The 19,155-nt window shown below is 28.0% G+C and overlaps 1 protein-coding gene across 1 annotated transcript; it reads right to left on the bottom strand.

The window, feature by feature from the left end:
* Positions 1-8,292: 8,292 nt before the first annotated feature.
* or (AP-3 complex subunit sigma-2 or) lies at positions 8,293-18,747 on the bottom strand. The gene is made up of 5 exons (XM_075362901.1): positions 18,215-18,747; positions 16,552-16,643; positions 12,719-12,902; positions 11,513-11,620; positions 8,293-11,301 (listed from the first exon to the last, which is right to left on the bottom strand). Exons 1-5 carry the CDS (start codon positions 18,281-18,283, stop codon positions 11,185-11,187), a joined length of 570 nt encoding a protein of 189 aa, XP_075219016.1. The 5' UTR covers positions 18,284-18,747; the 3' UTR covers positions 8,293-11,184.
* Positions 18,748-19,155: the final 408 nt, after the last annotated feature.

Below are 19,155 nucleotides of genomic sequence, written 5' to 3'. Positions count from 1 at the left end.
CTTGAAAAAATGTTGACTGTAGGTGCACATTACATTTTGTACACAAAAATATTGTATGGTTTTTACATAGCTTACCCCTTTTTCTAACTTTCTTCCCATGTTCTGAAATAAACGTGCCCTAATTCATCATAACAAATATATTGTGGCAAACTGTTTTTTGACAAACGACCCTTGGTTGCCACTGTAATAAAGGAAAATTACTTACTTTTTCTTCATTTTCAGCAATGTTTCATGGTATTTTTATTTCTTCACTCCTTTTCAGTGATAATACAAGAACAAAAAACCTAAAATCAATTTGATTTTACTATTATTTTCATGTCTTAATATATGTCATTGTGGTTACTGGCAACTGTCACCACTGCATTATCATTCATCTAGCAACTGTGAAATTTTTTCATCAAATGTATCCATTTTCTGCAATTGTTTAGAACTGTTTAGTGAGCAATAGCAAGCCTGTTTTCTCTGACTTTGACAATCACAAGGTAGTTTCTTTTAGGTTTGCAGTTTTTTGCTTTCTTCCTGTAACTAGATTTTTGAACATCAATGTCTTTTTCAGTATGCAACTAAATCTCAAACATGTCAATTGTACTCGTGAAGGGATCTCCGCAAATTTTCATCAATATCTTTGTCAGTAAGTTCATAAATTTTAGATGGAATATAAATTGCATTGATGGCAGTTGCTTGTGAAATATTATCTTCATCTTATAAAATGCAATGCAGTTCTTCAAGTGTCAATGATGAAGTTTCAAAATTTCACATTTTAACAAATCCTTACACTTCAATAAAACAATTAATACTTTTAAATATATTGCACGAGTATCACAAAGTAAATACTACTTCATTAACATGAAATTGACTGAGCACATAGTTGTAGAAACTGAGCATTTTATAAAAATAGTAAAATCAAAACAAAATGTTATGACTAAAGAAACTGTATCAATGAGATAAAATTATAGACAATACAAAAATGTAACAATTCAAACATAAAAAAGTACATCTCTGGATTGCAAAGTTATTATTTGTAATGTAAGAATAATATATTGCACACCTAGTGTGTTATCACTCCATAAGCACACCTGTGTATTGATTTTTTCCAAATACTGAATATTTTTTATTCAAAAGTTTATTGTGAGAGATTTCTCTAAACTTATCTTTATATGCAAATGTATTTTTTTTATATTTTTCAGTTGAAATTATGTTACAGAACATATATCCAAATATTATCTTAAAGGAAGCAAAAGATTATTAAAACCCCTTTTAGCATACAAATAAAAATTACATCTTTTTCCTACATAAAATTAAAATGTATAAATATTGTCTTTTTCTGTTTAGCCACTGGAACCACTGGTATTACTTCAGAGGATGATATATATGAATGCAGTGTATTCTTGTATAATCTCAGGTCGACCATGCCTGAGATGTCTGTTAATTGAAACCCAACCACCATAGAACACCAGTATCCATGGTCTAGTGTTCAGTCCATGTTTCTTCCTTTACTAGTTACCAGTAGACAAACCCGGTGGGTTATAAATAAACAGCATGTCTATGAACAGCTGCACATTTGGACCATGTGATATTTTGTAGGCTATTACAAGGCGGCAGCACATTTTAGATTTTTTTTTTAACCTCCAGGTCTGCAGTCAAGCAATTCTTTCCGCAGAGGATGAGATGAGTGTTTTGTAGCATACGTGAAAAATGCCATGTCTAACTGGGATTCGAACCCAGGACCTCCAGGTGAAAGGCCGAGACATTACCAATCGTGCCACAGAGGCCAGCATTTTAGATACTTGAAAAAAAATTAGCACCTTTGGACTAAAGCAAAGTTAATCACAGAAGAGATATCACTAATTCTACTAAATTCAAATAAATAATAGTTAAATTTCCTCTATAAAATTTACAATGGCAGTGCTCAAGATACTTTTTATCTTAATCATTGGCTAAAGTATCTCAAAACTTTATTCTGTGTATTTTCCACATTAGAGCAGGTATACTTTAAAGGATCTAAAGAGAAGTACAATATTTGAATGAACAGCTACCAAAATCATACATTTAAAATTAGTAACTATGATATTGAAAACAGATAGATATAAAAACATTCTCATAGGCTGCCATGCCAGCTTTAATTATTATGCATATGATATAACAAAGTTATTTGTCCCATTCACTGTTAATCCATGCAATTGTCGTTTGTTTTTCATATGTAGAAATCTTTTAAGTAACCTCAGAAAAAAAGTCTAAACAGATTGTGAATTCACATCAACCATACTTACACCCTTATTCTTTGAAGAAGTTATTCACAGCAACTGAAATTAGATCGAAATGTGCAACACAGCGTAAAAGCACACATATCAGTTAACTAAGGATTATAATGTGACAAATATTATGCTCATTCAAGTTGGAAAATGGATATCCCAAAAACGGATGATGAAATTTTGAAACGGTAATACATATAAAAATTAGCATATTCACTTTATTGTCAGTTGTGTTCAACAATTTTTCAGTTGCTATTTGAGAGGTTTTATTAATAAAAGTAGAAAAAGAATAGTGTTGCTATCTTAAAGTTTAATTTTAGTGTGCTAAGTTAGTATGCAACAGTAAATCAGCTTAGTGAAGGCAACGCTCTTCTGTTAATAATAGTTTCTGTTTCCTGACAACAGGGAACCAGTTCTCTCTTTCCCTGGAATGGGGTGTACGTGAGAATGGCTATGCCATCTTAAGAATATCTCATGTCAGATTTCCTACAATCATTTGGATATTATGTCACCATAATTGTATACAGTAGTACTTAACTATAGGGTCAATTCATTTGAAGTGACCCAAGAGTGGTTGCTTGACCAATTAAAAAAAAATTGAAACTTACCCACTTGTTTCCTACACATATCAGGACCGTAAAACTACTTTTTTTTTAATTTTTACTTAAGCAGTTTACCTGTGGTGGCCATTTCTTTTATGGGTGCACATATCTTTGTGATTGTAAGGGTTTGCGGAAAAAATCAACTAAAACACTATTGGTCCTGGAAGGATGAAACAAAAAGCAATTTATTCATATTTTCTCAAGGTAAGAGATTAGTCCAGTAGTTTATTTGCATATCTCTATGAGAAAATTACCAAAAATTTGGACATGAAAAACAATGAAATTTCACTTTTGGTAATTTTTTTTCAGGAGGCAGGGATAGCATATGCAGTTTGAATTATTTTTTTTTATGAAATTATGTAGTTTTAACATAATTAATATTAATGGTAATCCATGAATTTTTGAAAAGTAATTTTTTTTAAAAGATTCAAATTTTGAACCCTTGATGATAAAAATCTCAAATTTTCACAACTTAGTGTTTTTGTAGATGTTTATAGCAAATAAAAATTTTTTTGTACATTGTACTAATGAAAAAGTTATTACCTCTCAAAAATCATGAAAAACCTGTTAAAAGTGATACCATTTTGACTCTCTAAATAAGTGCTCCAAGGGAGTTTCTTGGCACTTTAATATTTTTATACTTACTATAGTTGAAATAGATCTGTTTGAACCATTCAACTGCAGTGTTCATGTTATAACAGGTGCTTGAAATAATTTCCAGTCATCAGGAAAATTCATGTCATTTATGCTTGTTGTATCATCTAGCTTTCCAGTTACAGACTGGTCAGTCTGACATTGGTCAATTATCTGTTCAGTTCTTTACTGAGTGTCTCAAATTTTATCCTGTATTTATTAAATAAATAAGTTTTACTTAATAATATATTTGCAAATTTTAAAATCAATTACATTTTTACATCATTTTCAAGTAATTTCACATAAAACAATGGAACAACAATGTTCTATAAAAATTTATGTGAATGAAGGGCGTCATAAAAGTGTATGGTACAGTGTCAAAAGAACTCATTAAATTTGTGTATTTAGTGATGAAAACAAACTTATTTTTTTACGTATTAATTCAGATGTCACTAGTGTTTGTAAATATGAAATAAAATTTTTCTCAAAATTCAGTCACATGTATGAACAGCTCTGTTGCAACTCTGAGAACTCATAAAAAAAAACAGTGAAGAAAAACTTAAGACAAATAACATTAGAGCAATCTCTTAAAGAACACATTTTTCCAAATTTAAATTTAATTCCTCGGAAGTCTTTTTGTGTTAACTGTTTCAAAAGTATTTTTTCTCAGCAGAACAAAGAACTATATGAATGCGAAGACCAAGAGCAATACATTACCCCACATCACAATATTGAACAATTGGATGCTGCTTGTAGCATTTTGGGTGTATCACCTCCATCAAAATTGAAAAAATTAAGCATGGATCAAAGGACATCAGCATTAAAATTTTAAATAAATAAGGTATCTGAAAAATTTTAAAAAAATCTTGAATTGTGTTCTCTGACTCGAAAGTTTCTGAAAATGAAAATTCAGCTCAATCTTCTTCACATTAATATGATGATCTTATTTTAAAACTAAAGGAAAAATGTGTTCTTGCTTCTAAAGAAAATAAGGTTAAAATTATCAGTTTACTTCCTGAAACTTGGACCAGATATAATATAAATATATATACATATATATATATAATTGACCCTATATGTAGTAAGTGTTTTTTTTTCATTTATTTTAAATATGTCTAGCTTCATACAAACATAGGTCCAGAAACACTTTGTTTTCAAGTTTACAGCTAGCAAAGAATTTTGGTACAATGATAAAATAAGACTGTACAGATACTACATAAATTAAGGGATAAAAGTAAAGTTTTGCATTTTATTGACCTGAAAAACTTTTTAAAAATTGCTTCTCAGAACTTATCTCCTGCAGTTTCTGAGATTGTTGTGAGGTCAAAAACACTTTTTTGGGGTTCAGTAGAAAATTTACTGAGTTAAACTCCCAATACACAAAACGTAAATGTAAGCTAAGTAAATTAATTAAAAATATAAGAATTTGACCAAGAGAATACCCATAAAACTGGCAGAAAATGTTATACAATCAAAAATTTCTTTGGTATTGTGAAAATTGTAGAAACAAAATAAATTTAATGAAATGAATAATTAAATAAAAAAGGCAGTTTTTAAAATTAAGGTAAAAATCAGTCACAAAACTTTAATATTCAAAATGCTGAATTATTTGAGAAATGTTTTATTTCATAAGTTGACAATATCAATAACAGCTGACCATCAATTTTATCTGAATTATTTTATAATCTTAAAGAAGTTAATAAACAGGGCGTGCATGGTAGAAAATGCTTTTCTATTTTCTAATGGACAAAATGTTTGGTTATAAATTTCATAAAATGTATTAACATTGCGCATATTTTACATCAATAAACAGTTACAAACAGTATTCCAAGCCCCAAAACCTTTACTTTGTTACTTCACTGTTTACATCAAACTGAATCATTTCCATTATATTTATATTCTGTTGTAACAACAACAAATTTGATGAAAAGGAAAAGGAAAACATAATTCGGTACATTCACAACACACCAAGACTTTGGCTTAGTTGAATTTCCCATTACACTGGAAAATTCTTTTTATATTGCAATATAAAAAATATATTGAAGATATTACTATTGAAGTTTTTTCACTGGTTTTAAGACAACCATCACAAAGTAAGCTATACTTTATTTAATAAAATATTTTTTTTTTTTTTTAAATGTAGTCAATTCACAAAATAACGTAACTGTTAATGGAGTTCTGAAAACACATGGTGTAATAAAAGATAACTTTCTACCTAGGTTTCATGTATTACTGTGCAAAAAATTATTGATGAACTATTAATTTTAGATAAACCCTTATGGGAAATGTGTATGTAAATTTCTTGTAAGAATTTACCACCTCTTATAGATGTTCTTTTAACAAAAAGTCACCAAATGATTTTCCAGGATGATGAGATAAAAGGCACTTCCACATTTTAGATATGAAACTAAAAATTACTTTCTGTATCTTTCTAATAATTTAGTAAACAATTCTAATTAATTTCTAAATCTCTTTGCTGTGGGCTCTGAATGTTGATGGAGCTGCAGTACTGGCACACAGCTGATTACACATACAGGTCATGTATGTAATTTAACACTTTCTCCTCTATTCTTCATTCTACAGTTACTAATAGCAAACGTTTTAACATCTGCATACAATGAGCTTAATAAATATACATAGAGAAAATTAAAAAAAATTACTGGTTTAAAACATAGTGAAAGATTGCTCAATTCATTCTATGCAATCTATTAATGGTTACACAAGAAGAGTTTTATATCTTTAGCTCCTGCATTATCTTATTTCCTCTATTTTTCAAATATATGAGATAAAATTCTGAAAAGATAGCTTGCTGAAAAAAACAGTTTAATTTTTCAAAAACTGAAACAAATCTTTTTTAATTTTTACACTAAAAATAAAGAATTTATATATTTCCTTCCATATCATTCCTTTTGTTAGATAATAAATGCTTTCTTGAAATATTTAATTGTCTACAGGTAGGAAGCATTACTTTCCCAGAGTAATCGGTACACAATTCACTATGTTATTTACATATAAAAGAAACAAGGAAAAATTGATTTATTATTCATTTTATAATAGTATTAAATTTGTATTGCTAATGAAACAATAAATTCATGGTCTGAAAATACAGGATATCAAATGCATTTACTATCAAATTCTCATCGAGCCTATTTATATACTATTTTAATTTTTGACAATTATCTTTACTTTACCAAAAATAACATTCTATTCATTTCTTATTTACAATTAAAATGGCTTTCTATGATGAAAAAAGATCATCTGACATGTACACTGCAAGTTTATCAATTGCATATGAATGTCAGTGACATAATAAAATTTATTATTCTTTTTACCATTCATTTAGTATAAATGTGTAACTTTTGTAATTTTTATACTTTTAAAAATCCAACTCATATTCCTGGCCAAAAAATTAGAATTTATCTTTGTAACTTGGTAAACTTTCAGAAATAAGATTTGTTTTTCAAATCTTTGGATGAGTGAAATTTAATAGCAAAGCACAAACATACCCCTGAAAATTTAGGCTTCTACTGAATAATATTTAAGAAAAATTGAAATTTTATACATTTTAGAACCATTTAACTGAAATTTCTAAATATGGCTCAATATCAAATTTCTTGAAGTTCCAAATGGTACAAAAGTGATTAAAATGCAATATATGCATCATTTTACACAGATATAAAAAAATATATTGAAATATATATATATTTAAATGCAATATTTTAAAAGTGATTAAGTTAAAAGTAAAAATTCTCCAACTTAATTTTTAACCCTTTTGATACAAAAGTTAATGTAAAACTTTTGCATGTTACACACTTTTTCAAAATAATTACAAATACATTTGATCTGTTTTAATAATTTTAAGAAAGTCGAGGCCAAACACAAGCAGTGGGAACAAAATATATTCAAATAAGAAAGAATCTAGGAAAAGAGACCCCATGTGGAGGTACAGTTATGTTAACATTATTTCCAATTAGATACGTCAAAGTAAACAATTGTATTGGGTATGGTGGATTAAAAATTAAATTCTCAACAAATTTTATTTGCAAGGTTTCATTTATTTATTGGCAATTTAATATAAACCAAACCTTAAAAATTGTTTTACAATTCAGTATTTTAGGACTTTATTTCTTCACAAACAACTGGAGATAAAGTTCTGGGAAATGTATATATATTTTTTTAATTCTTCAGGTCCAATAACATAAAACCAACAGTTTTGCTCTATAATTTGTGTAGTATCAGTGTTGTCTCATTTTTACCAATTGAGCAGAATTAGGGATAATTCTTTGCAAACCATAAGTTGAAAGTAGTGTCTGGATTTATGTTTATATGACCATTTTTCTCTATTTTTGTCGTTAAAATTTATTCTGAACATTATTTTTATTTCTTCAAGAGACACCTGTATATTGTATTGTCCGGTTTTAATTACAGAAATGATAAGGTAAAAATATACTTCTAAGAAATGCGTACGAATACTTATTATTTTAATTACTCTTGGAAAAAACAGTATTGTGTAGCAAATTAACATTTAAGTTGTTAAGTATGTTAATAGAAAATATGCAAGCATATGTTTTGAATGATCCTAAAGTGCAATGAAGGACTGACAAGAGCTATACAGAAAATGTTTAATAGAAGTGTAAATGGTACATTACACTCTACAAGTGTAAATGGTAAAGAACAGAACATTGTTTCATCAATATGAAATAAAAATGATTAAACATGATTATTTCAATTCTTTCTTACACAGGCAACTGTGGAATAGTAATAATGTAAGTGAAAATCATAACTGGGGCAAAAAATATATACAATTTAACTTTCACAAAAAATATATTTTACAAAATAAAAGAACAAAATAATCAGAAAATATTACATCACAATTACCAAATTGCATTTGATTACGCAGTTTATATTATTAAAATAATTATATATAATAGGATGGCCATGCACTAAAATGACATGACTGAAATTTCATAATCATACATATGCAATGGATGGATAATTTTATTTGAAAATCACTGAATCTAAATTTTCCATTAGATGAAAAATTTATTGTAACTATCTAGAACTAAAATTTTATCTTTATAAGAAATAGTGGTCAAACCCAAAGAAGTACATTTGAATTCCTTATATACATATAAAAAATATATAAACAAATTTTTTAAATCTATGACTTACGCCTTAAAACAAATAATTAAACTCTAAATGATGAAGTCAACCACAAAACCACAGAATAACAGTAACAAAGCAAAAAAGTATAATAGCAACAATAATATTACAGTTTTAAAAATTCAAAATATATAATTGTTATATAAATTTAAGAACATACAAATTATAATTATACAAATATATAGATGATATTTATTTAATAACATTTTATTATTTATTGTCACTCAATTCGAGTGAGTATTGCTGTATTACTTCCACTGAACAACCATTCATAAAACACTTTTTCAGTAAAAAATTACAAACCTAATCATAATTTGTTTTATACATATCGATCTGAATATTTATGAAATAAAATAATAGGATTATCTACAAAAATAACAAATGCTTAAATTGAGTTATAATTTTCTTATGCCATTGTATTTAATTCTAACCAATGATCAATTAGCATCTGGATTGGACTCATATCTATTTCAGTACATAGACATAATTATCTGAACTGCAATTATCCACAACATTTAATTAAATGTAATGTTATCTCAAGCGATCGATGTTCTATACTAACAGCAAATTTAGTGTTAGCTTATCGCAGTGAAATTGTTTACTTAACGTTATAATGATAACTGTAAAATACTTCAAAACAAGCAATTATATTTTTTAAAACAAAAATATTTTTTTAATTTATACACTGTAACCAACTTGATCGAAGAACAGGCAACAACACATCAGTCGGTCAACATATATTAAGATAAAATTAAATAACGATAACAATGATACAAATTCTAAATAAATAAACTAAAAATGGATCAATTTCTAAATAGTTTTAAATATCCTTCCATGATAAATTTTTAATTGTGTAATCGCAGTGTCAATCTAACTGGTTACAGTTGTGATTTTTTTTTAAAGTTGAAAGTGGTCAAATAGAGAATTTTATCTGTTACATGTTTTTCATTTAATGTATTTAGAATCCTAACTAGTTAAAATTTATTTTTATATAATCATTTAAACAATATTTCTTTATCTTAACCTACAAAATGAAAGTAATGGAACTTGGAATAGGTTAGAATATGAAGATTTCAAAATGAATATGTAACATTTTTTAGTAAGTAATTCTTGAGATTGCATCACTTACAATGAATAAATAGAACCTATCCCTTATCCCCTTAAACAGAAGTTAGTAATTAATACAAAATTTATATTATACCAGTATCTACAACAAAGATGTGATAGTACTGCAAGGAGAAACTATGAAAAATAAACTGTATTAAAAAAATTATATATATTAAAAACAAAACCTTTCTTTATTAAATATTGTTTTTATTAATAAAAACAGTAGTTTTATTATTATGTTTTTATGTTCTCAACATTTTATGATATACACAGCTTCGTATAAAAAGTCTATATACAAAAATGAAAAAAAAAAAACATCAATTACGTTCTATGAATATTAGGTACACATAATACTTCACAATTTGCAGTTTTGACAATCGTGAATCTTAATTTTAGGTCATGGGTGTATTTTTAATTGAAGATTAATTTTTCACAAAGAAATGATTTGTATGTTGTTTACAGAAAACAGTTTTTTAACTATGTTAGTTGTTCTGCATTCTTTATTTAATTTTTTTAAATTATGTTTCAGTGTTACAAAGTGGATTTATTTTATAGTCATTTAAAGTATTAAGGCATTACTGAATATGTAATTCACATTCAATGTTAATTTATAAATAGGGCAGCATGATTTTTTCAGTTTTTTATTGTGTAAATGATTTAATATTACAAAAATATTATTCTTACATTTTTACACACATATTTTAATTTTTTGAACCTTGACTTTTTTCTGGTGTCTACACCAGACACCAGAAAAAATGTTCATTTTTCATCATTTTTAGTTTTGTACATTACAATATGCTAAAGAATACATAACCATACTGGCAAGGTTTATCTGTACTGCAAAATACAAGACCATTTTCTTAACATTTTCAAAATATTTCGCTTGAGGATACAGTGTAAGTCCTTGCTCTTAATAAAAACATATATTTTTTTCAAAATAATTCTTATCATAATTAAATGAATTGTTTATTTAAAACAAAAAAATCTTTTTTAATAAATAATTTTGTATATTTATGTCACACCATTATCATCCCATATTATTTCTGTTTTTTCTGACAAGTTCTTGGTCCCATTTACATCAATAATCAGGACTCTACTGTATAATAAATGATACAGCAGGCAGAAAGAAAAAGTAAGTATTCAGTTACACAAAAATTTCAATAACATAATCCACATCGTTTAGATTACATTGCAACAATACAAGAAATACTTATTTATATTGTTTTAAAAGAGTTTTAAATTAACTTACATTCTGTTTTTAATATATGTACAGTCAATTATAGAAAAAAAGACACACATAAATAAAAGTAAAAAAGGAATGTGATCAACTGTAATTTGATAAATAAGCAGCAGTTATGTTATGTATAACGTGATGGAATCCACTGGCTACTAGATAATATACTCTGTGTCTCAGATGTGTGTCTGCGTCAGAACTTGAGATCTTTAATTGCTTGTGGTAGATCTGGTAATTTCATTTCTTTTAACTGCTGAGGTAAATTCATATTTTTTACTGCAGAAACTGCTCTTGCTGCTGCCATTCCCGACTGAAATTTAACATAAAAAAATAGATAAATAATGTATAAACTGGTATGAAACTTATAGTACCATATTATCTTTTATTTACATTAATTTAAACACATTTTAACATAGTATATTTATTATTGTACATATAATAAAGGGGTGTCAATTGAGTTCAAGAAATTATCTTTATCATTATTAGAATGAAAGAATGCAAAATAACAAAATTCAGGTTACCTCTTGTTTTTCTAATTTATTTTGGTCTTCTATTCTTGAAAGTATTTCAGTCATGTTTGTTTCAAGGACCATTCCACCCATCACTAACTCATTCAGAATATAATGAACCTAAAATTAGAATTAAAAACTTACATCAGATTAGCATGAAATATACGCTAATATCTTACATATATTTTAAAGGGTATAAACTAAGTAAGCACTGAACACTGGCTATCAATTTCAATCTTGTGAGTGGTGAAATTCGACTTGAACAATTACAGTCCATTACCTTTTTGTTATATAAACCATGTACCACTACGACCACAGCAAATATACAGTTACTGTGACCGGCATTTGATCATGATGAATATATTTACTCGTACAATAAACAGGCTTAAAGATGATCATGAGTTCAAAGACTTATATCACACGGTTTTATCAGAAGTATAAAGATCTCTTCCTCATGAACATATAAAATATCATCCAATTTGTAAAAATTTTTATACTGATCAGGTCAAGAAAATGAAAAATAATCCCCAAAACATACATATTAGTTTAAGTTTGGAAATGGTATAAGACTCAAAAAAATTAATCTTTTAAGTGCATTGTATTCAGTGAAGGAACAGCAGGAAGCTGACAATACAAATACTGTAATCAAATGACAGATAACCAAACCCATGACACTTAACATTTCTGTCATTTCAAGACATTTTACATTTCACCAGTTAGTGAAATATTAAGCTTTATGTCATCAAAAGATTAATTTGAATGACTAACAAAAAAAGCCTATGAATTCATGAATAGAATTATTTAAAGCAAGTAAACTTAAGAATATCACCCATATCAGTGTAACTTATTATAACAAGAATTTATAAAAAAATTTACATTACTACTGTACTTCACTTAAAAAGTAGTAAATATTATCAAATCATGAAAAAAAAGTTTAATATGCAAATATAAGATCAACTATAATTAATTTCAATCTGAAAAAAATGTGAAATTAATATTTTCCAGTAACAGAAAAAAGCTTATAATATTACAAAGATTAAAAAAAAGAAAAAATTGTGAACTGATTTTGACCAATGAGAAAGCAAGTGAACGGAATGCAGTTGTCATGGTAACATCACAAAGTAATGTCCATATTCCATGCTTACACTTCATTGGTCATGCTCAGTATCAGCTAAAAAAATTTGTTGTATTCACAGAGACAAAAAAATTCCCCCTTACCTTGTCAACATGAAAGATCAGATCCAATTCACAAACGTTTTCAAAACATTTATCAAGTGTTTCAACAAATACTTGAATAAGATCAAGTATTCCTAGTTCTGACTCAGAAGAATCGACACAGAAAACAAAGTAAAGAGTCGCATAATGTCTATAAATTAATTTGTAATCTGAACCTCCTATTAAACTGTAAATAAAACAAATATATATTATATAAGACACCAATCTGGAAATAAATGCTGTAAAAAATTCACAAAAAACAATTTACACACAAATAGAGGAAGGATTTTTAATACAGCAGGAGATTGTAATACATTTAATGATTCCCAAATTGATTTCCACTCACAAATGCACATGCATATATGTGGACTTACTCGTACATAAAATAAGACATAACTTAACATTTTAGTTTTTTCATCCAATATGTTAATTGATTAAGTATACAAATATTTATATAATAAGTATTAAATAATTAACTTGCTTAGTATTAGTTATCAAGTGTTCAATAACAATTGTTCTTTGTTTAAGAAAAATAAAACATATATCACTATTCTGATTTCATTATACTACGTAAATATACTAAATGTAATAATTAAACATATCACTGAACACCATGCATGTAACACAATTACAACCATATTAAACAATTATGAGTAACACATTATACAGATTATATCACATCCAATTCATTATTACAGATTATAAGTTATAGAACCTCACAGATTATTCTATAAAATTACAGAATTAAAAACATCATTAATCACTAAAAATGTAATGCAGTGAACCAATCAGAGGTTTTCATACTTTTTAAGAAATAGGACTACTCTCAACTAATCTCGAGTTTGGAAACCAGATTGTTATAAACAGTAATACTATAATGTAATTTTTTTTAGAGAAAAATTAGTATATAAGTTAGGAAAGTGACATTAACAGAACAGTTTAAACATTTTAGCAAGTTTCAAATAAGCATAAAACACAATACATTTTAGCATAGCATACGTTCTAAGTCATGTGTGTTAGGGATAGAAAATATCTACAGTATTCCCATCCTGTTATGAGATAATTAACAAGAATGCCAAGCCTGGTAAATAATCAAGCAACCTTTGACACTATTATGTAGATAAACTTTTCAAAAGTGATGATGCATTAAAAAAAATATGTTAGCTGTTAAATACCACATTATGTCTTTTCTCTAAATTAAACAAGCTAAAAACAATACATTACAAACGATATGACTACACAGAGGAAAATATTAAGAAACCACATCTGAAAAAACTCCCAAAACAAAAGTAGCCTCAGAAATGATGAAAGCTAAAAATACACTCTCTGCATATAATACTCCAGAAGTAAAGTAGTCTCAGTCCCTAAGTTGAATCTGAAAGAGGAAATTTATATGAGAAGTTAAAAGGAATAAATCATAAAGATCTAGACTGAAACCGTAAAACATAAGAATTTTCTTATGAGAAAACTTGGACAGTTTAAGGAAAGTTGTTACAAGGAAAAATAAATATTAATAGAAGTTGTAAATGAGGTGAGGTGAGAGAATATAAGGAAACTATTTTTTATTACAGTAGAAATATCAGAAGAGGTGGAGTAAGTATGCTTGTAAGTAAAGATATTTATATTATGAATATGTTTGTACAAAGACTAAGAGAGCGACATGATAGTAGCATTAAAGGTGGGAATGGTAACACAGAAATCAAAAATACTACTCGCGCATATACTGACCAGCAACCACCACAACAAAGAAATAGCAGAATTGTACAACAGAATTAAGAGTACAATGAAAGAAGGTCTGAATTATTGCAATATTGTGATGAATAGAAACAAGCATAAAAAAAGGAATGATTGTTGCTGGTACAACTGTCAAGTACAATATGGCAAAAATGAGGCCCGACAGCACAAGAGTTAAGTTAAATAACATACTGTTCTGCACTGTAGTGGAATTACGCAAAAGAAGACAAGCACACAGCAACTCCCTATTATGACAGATATATGCGCCACACCACAGCGAATGTGTTAAAAAAAGTTCTATGAAAAAGTTGAGTATAACTAAGGAGATATGTGCAGAAATGCGATGAAAAATGACAATGACTATAGTTTCCTTTATAACTAAAACAGATTTGAAATCATCTTGTGGGTGACTTCCTCATCTTGGCCCCTCCCCCATGTCGTATTCTGCAGCAGTGCGAAGCACATACGGCCAATACATCACCACATCCATTATTAACTAGACATCAGAAATCTAATAAGCCAAAACACAAATATAGTACTTTCAGCAGATGACTTAATCACAAAAATTTAAATCAAATCTTTCAATAATAACCCCGTATAAGGTATTTTACAAACACAATGAGATTATCTCATTCTAAAAAAATTGTATTTTCCCATAAATTTCGCAATCAAGTTACTAAACTTGCAATTTCACAATGAGTTACTTCATTCCTTTTTGTATTGTTACGAGTTAACAGTCGCATAAAGGGGCAAACCTTTTGTAGAATATAAAACTGCATAATCATCATTTATATTTTTAAGTTTAATTGTTATTTTAAATAATCTATGTTTACTACTTCAAGACATTGTTACATCATGTTTGTCATCACATACGCAACTATTGTTTTGTAATTCAATTTTGACCAGTTCGGATTATGGTTTTATATCAATCAGACATGCAGTTTCTTTGGCTGATCTTTAATTGTGAAAGTTGCATTATCTTAATTGTGCAAGCGTGTAAGTTGAAATGGCAGCAAACAGTCCTCATCTTCAGAAACAGTCTAAAAAAATTATTTATAAGGTATATAATTATTTAAAATAATTTATGCATAGCAAACCTAATACTACTATTAAAGAGCTTTTAATGCAATGCAGGAAGTGACCGCAACCATATGTGCTGTATCAGTGCTTACTGTACAAAATGTGTCATGAAGGTAATGAAATTGCATCAGCCTAAGGCGAATAATGTGAACATTATTTTGAGTCGCCTTAGAAAAAAATTCCGGTTTCACACCTTCTGATAGCAAAAATCTTATCACTGAATGTTGCTCTTCTGGTATACACATTTCAAGCACATTCTGAAATCAACAAAAGAGGTTATGTCTAGATTAAATATGATCAAACAGCTGATTAAATGTGTTCCCAAGGTTGCCAACTTGACCCTCAAAAAGTTTCATTGTTATTGAATGAACCGTTTTTTTCTCTATATCAATTTGTCTCATTAATTCTTGAACATCCCTTGTACTCGTATTATTACTGTGGTGTAGGGGAAATGAGGAGAAACTTTAGGCAGTGAAAGGGGAAAGAGCACGGACGTTCATCCACAAGATGATTTCAAAACTATAATAATAAGTAATATTTAATTTACATAACTAAACAAAATTGGAAAAGTGAAAATACAGTAAAAATCAGAACTGCTATGGCAAAAGATTCTTTCTTCACCAGCAGGAAGGATCAAAGAAGTAAAACAGAGTTGGGGATGAAAGTAAGACTATTAAAGTGCTTTGTTCAAATTGTTTTTGAACTTGGACCTCATAGAAAAATACAAAAAAAGGATAGCACATTTGAAAGGTAATGTGAATTGATGGAATAAGTAAGGAACATGGAAATATTAAGGAGGATGAAGAGGAATGAAATATAAAATGATGTTCATGAAAGAGGAGCACGACAGGAAATATATCAATAAATCTGCTGGAAAGTGGCGTGAAAAGGAGAGGCAAATATGTGATGGACAATTCAAAGGGCATCCTGAAGTAAAGATTGGATTATGGTATAGTAAAAACAACATTAGTAGCTTCTAAAGAAAGCTGTAAAATAGAGAAAATAATTGACTAAGACCTTACCTTCCTCCTTCTAAAAAATTACAAACATTGTCATCTCTTTTTGAAACTAGCTGAAATGTTTCTTTAATAATCTGTTGCTGCATATCTTCATTCTGAAAAAAATAGAGTAACACAATCTTAATAGAATTAATTCAGTTATCAATAAAGAATGACACAACCAGATTATTCATACCTAGAGTATGATGATTTTTCTATATGGTTTACAATAGAAAAATACAGCTATAACATATGAATAGAAAGGTAACATTGCAACTAAATAGTAAAGCAGAAGCAAAATTTACATGTGTACTATGAATCATATAATTTCAGTATCTCTAAGTTTTATAAGGCCACTTCATTACATATTCATTAAACTGTTGCAATTATTAATGTTATACAAGCTTTTTAAAAATCACCCTTCTTTCTAAAATTACAGCCTTGTGGACATAAATTTGTGTCCTTCCTTTGACATACTAGACTACATAGGATACCCAATTGAATATCCTAAGAATATCATGTGTCAGGAGATCAAACACAATTATAAGTAGTAGCATACCTTTTTTATCAGAAATGCAATCATCCATTATGTCACTAAACCAAGAAATAACAATCTCTGCTTGACTAATGCACATACGTGAATTCCATAAACAGCAATAAAATACTTTCAAGTATAAGACAAACATGTTGTAATTCAGTCTTATCATCAACAATGATTATAGTCAAATCTTAATCCTTTTAAAGACAATCAAATTTTTTAAAAAGCATAACTGAAAAAATTAAATACATCGCTTACTTGAAAATATCAACTACAGATACTTCTAACAATATAGGCACTAAATTATATAAAACTAATCAAATGTTTTAGAGTTCCATTTTTATTTTTTGGCTGATTTAACATCACACTTTTTGTAATTGAATCACCATCTTTTGCTGCTGTAATATTTGACATTATTTGATATACTAATAGGACATTCATTTTTATGTATTCATTGTATCTATTCATAGGTAAGGTACTATATTATATTTCCAATGGAAACACACATAAAGCATAATAAATATTTAATAACAACAAGCTCAGCGTTTTGTTAATAGAGTTTAAGGCAAAACAGTAAGGTTTAATTTAATTGCAGAAGATATCTGATCACACAAGACCTTATCATCTAATAGGACATTCAGAAATTTCATAATGTGGACTGAACACTTAAGCTACAAGAACATATTGCTTAGAAGTAAAGTTTTTAGAGAGAAACGCACGTCATTTACTTCTGCATAAGGTACAGATATTCAAAGTAAGCAATGGTAATGAAATGACACAACTAAATGATACAAAACCACAAATAAATAACACAAGTCTCCCAGCAGTAAGAGATAAGCACTAAACATATCAACGATAAAGAAATTAGTTCCTTGTTTTAATATTGGTTATGGTAGAATAACCTCAATGTGAATTAATAGTGTGAATGTTCCACACATTAATCTGTAATTTCAGAAAAAGAAATTAAAATTATACCAAACATGAATTTGTTATAAATTTTTAGCTGAACATAATCCTGCCTACAAATTTGTTTTCTCAATAAATACAGCACAAGTACATTAAATTAAAAGCCGTTAACATGGTTTTAATATATATATATATATATACATATAACGATAACATAGTTAAAAACACACTGGTCATACTTACAAAATACTGATAGAACTTTGATAACCTAGGTTTTCCATGGTTATTAAATACTAAAATAGCTTTAATCATTATTAAAAATAACTACTGCGCGAAAAACAGATATTAAAAATGTCCTGAATAATCAGAGCAGAAGCAATCAAACACATTACAATTATTTAACTATATAAGCAAATATATTTCTCAACTGATAATGCACGAAAACTCAAGACGCCCTATTTATAACCATCAATACAACCAACCAACACGAGTTTCTAGCCCCATGTTCAGTACCCTATCACGGACCACTTTCTGAACACTATCAACTACTAGTCAAGAGCTCTGCCACTACTTCTTTCTGAAAAGCCTTCTTTTTTGTTTTATCAGATTGTAATGACGTTCTAAACAATATTATAAACAACAGAAATAATTATCTGATGATAAAAAAACAAATAAGACACTGGACTAAATGAATTAATTAATTTGTTCATTACGAGTAAGAACTGATTTGAACTAAATTCGATCACATCGTACTTCAAGAACAGTTAAATTTTTATATTTAAAAAGCTTGGACAAAGAATTGACAGTTAACTCTCCCAAACATTTGACTGACTAAAAAAATCATGGCACCTATCTTGTACATCGCTTGCTGTCTGTGAAGCCGTTAAGTTACCTTTTCTATTTACGAGAAGTGTAAGAAAATCGGTTTTAACTGAGCCATATTCAAAAACCTGAACGAAGGAAATCCTAAGACCTGAAAATGTAATTAGTTGAATGTACTTTGCAATAAATAGATCTAAAGAAAAAAATTACTACGGCTACCTCCAGGAAATTATTTTTTAAATATTAAGTTGTTCAGAAATTTCAAATTTGAACTAGAGATCTCATCTTCTTTTCAGCAGTTTTGATGTAGTTCTATCTTTCTTCAAGCATTAAGTTCACGTGACTACTCATTTCTACTCCTA

Source organism: Lycorma delicatula, chromosome 4 (assembly GCF_047948215.1).
Source record: "Lycorma delicatula isolate Av1 chromosome 4, ASM4794821v1, whole genome shotgun sequence".
In the NCBI taxonomy this organism is placed as follows: domain Eukaryota; kingdom Metazoa; phylum Arthropoda; class Insecta; order Hemiptera; family Fulgoridae; genus Lycorma; species Lycorma delicatula.
This window is presented reverse-complemented; position numbering and strand designations above follow the sequence as displayed.

Coding starts and splice junctions, on each gene's coding strand:
- or (XM_075362901.1), bottom strand. CDS start 18,283: ATGATTAAAGCTATTTTAGTATTTAATAACCATGGAAAACCTAGGTTA. Junction 12,903..16,551: donor AATTTTTTAGAAGGAGGAAG/GTAAGGTCTTAG, acceptor TTTTATTTACAG/TTTAATAGGAGGTTCAGATT. Junction 11,302..11,512: donor ATAAATTAGAAAAACAAGAG/GTAACCTGAATT, acceptor GTTAAATTTCAG/TCGGGAATGGCAGCAGCAAG.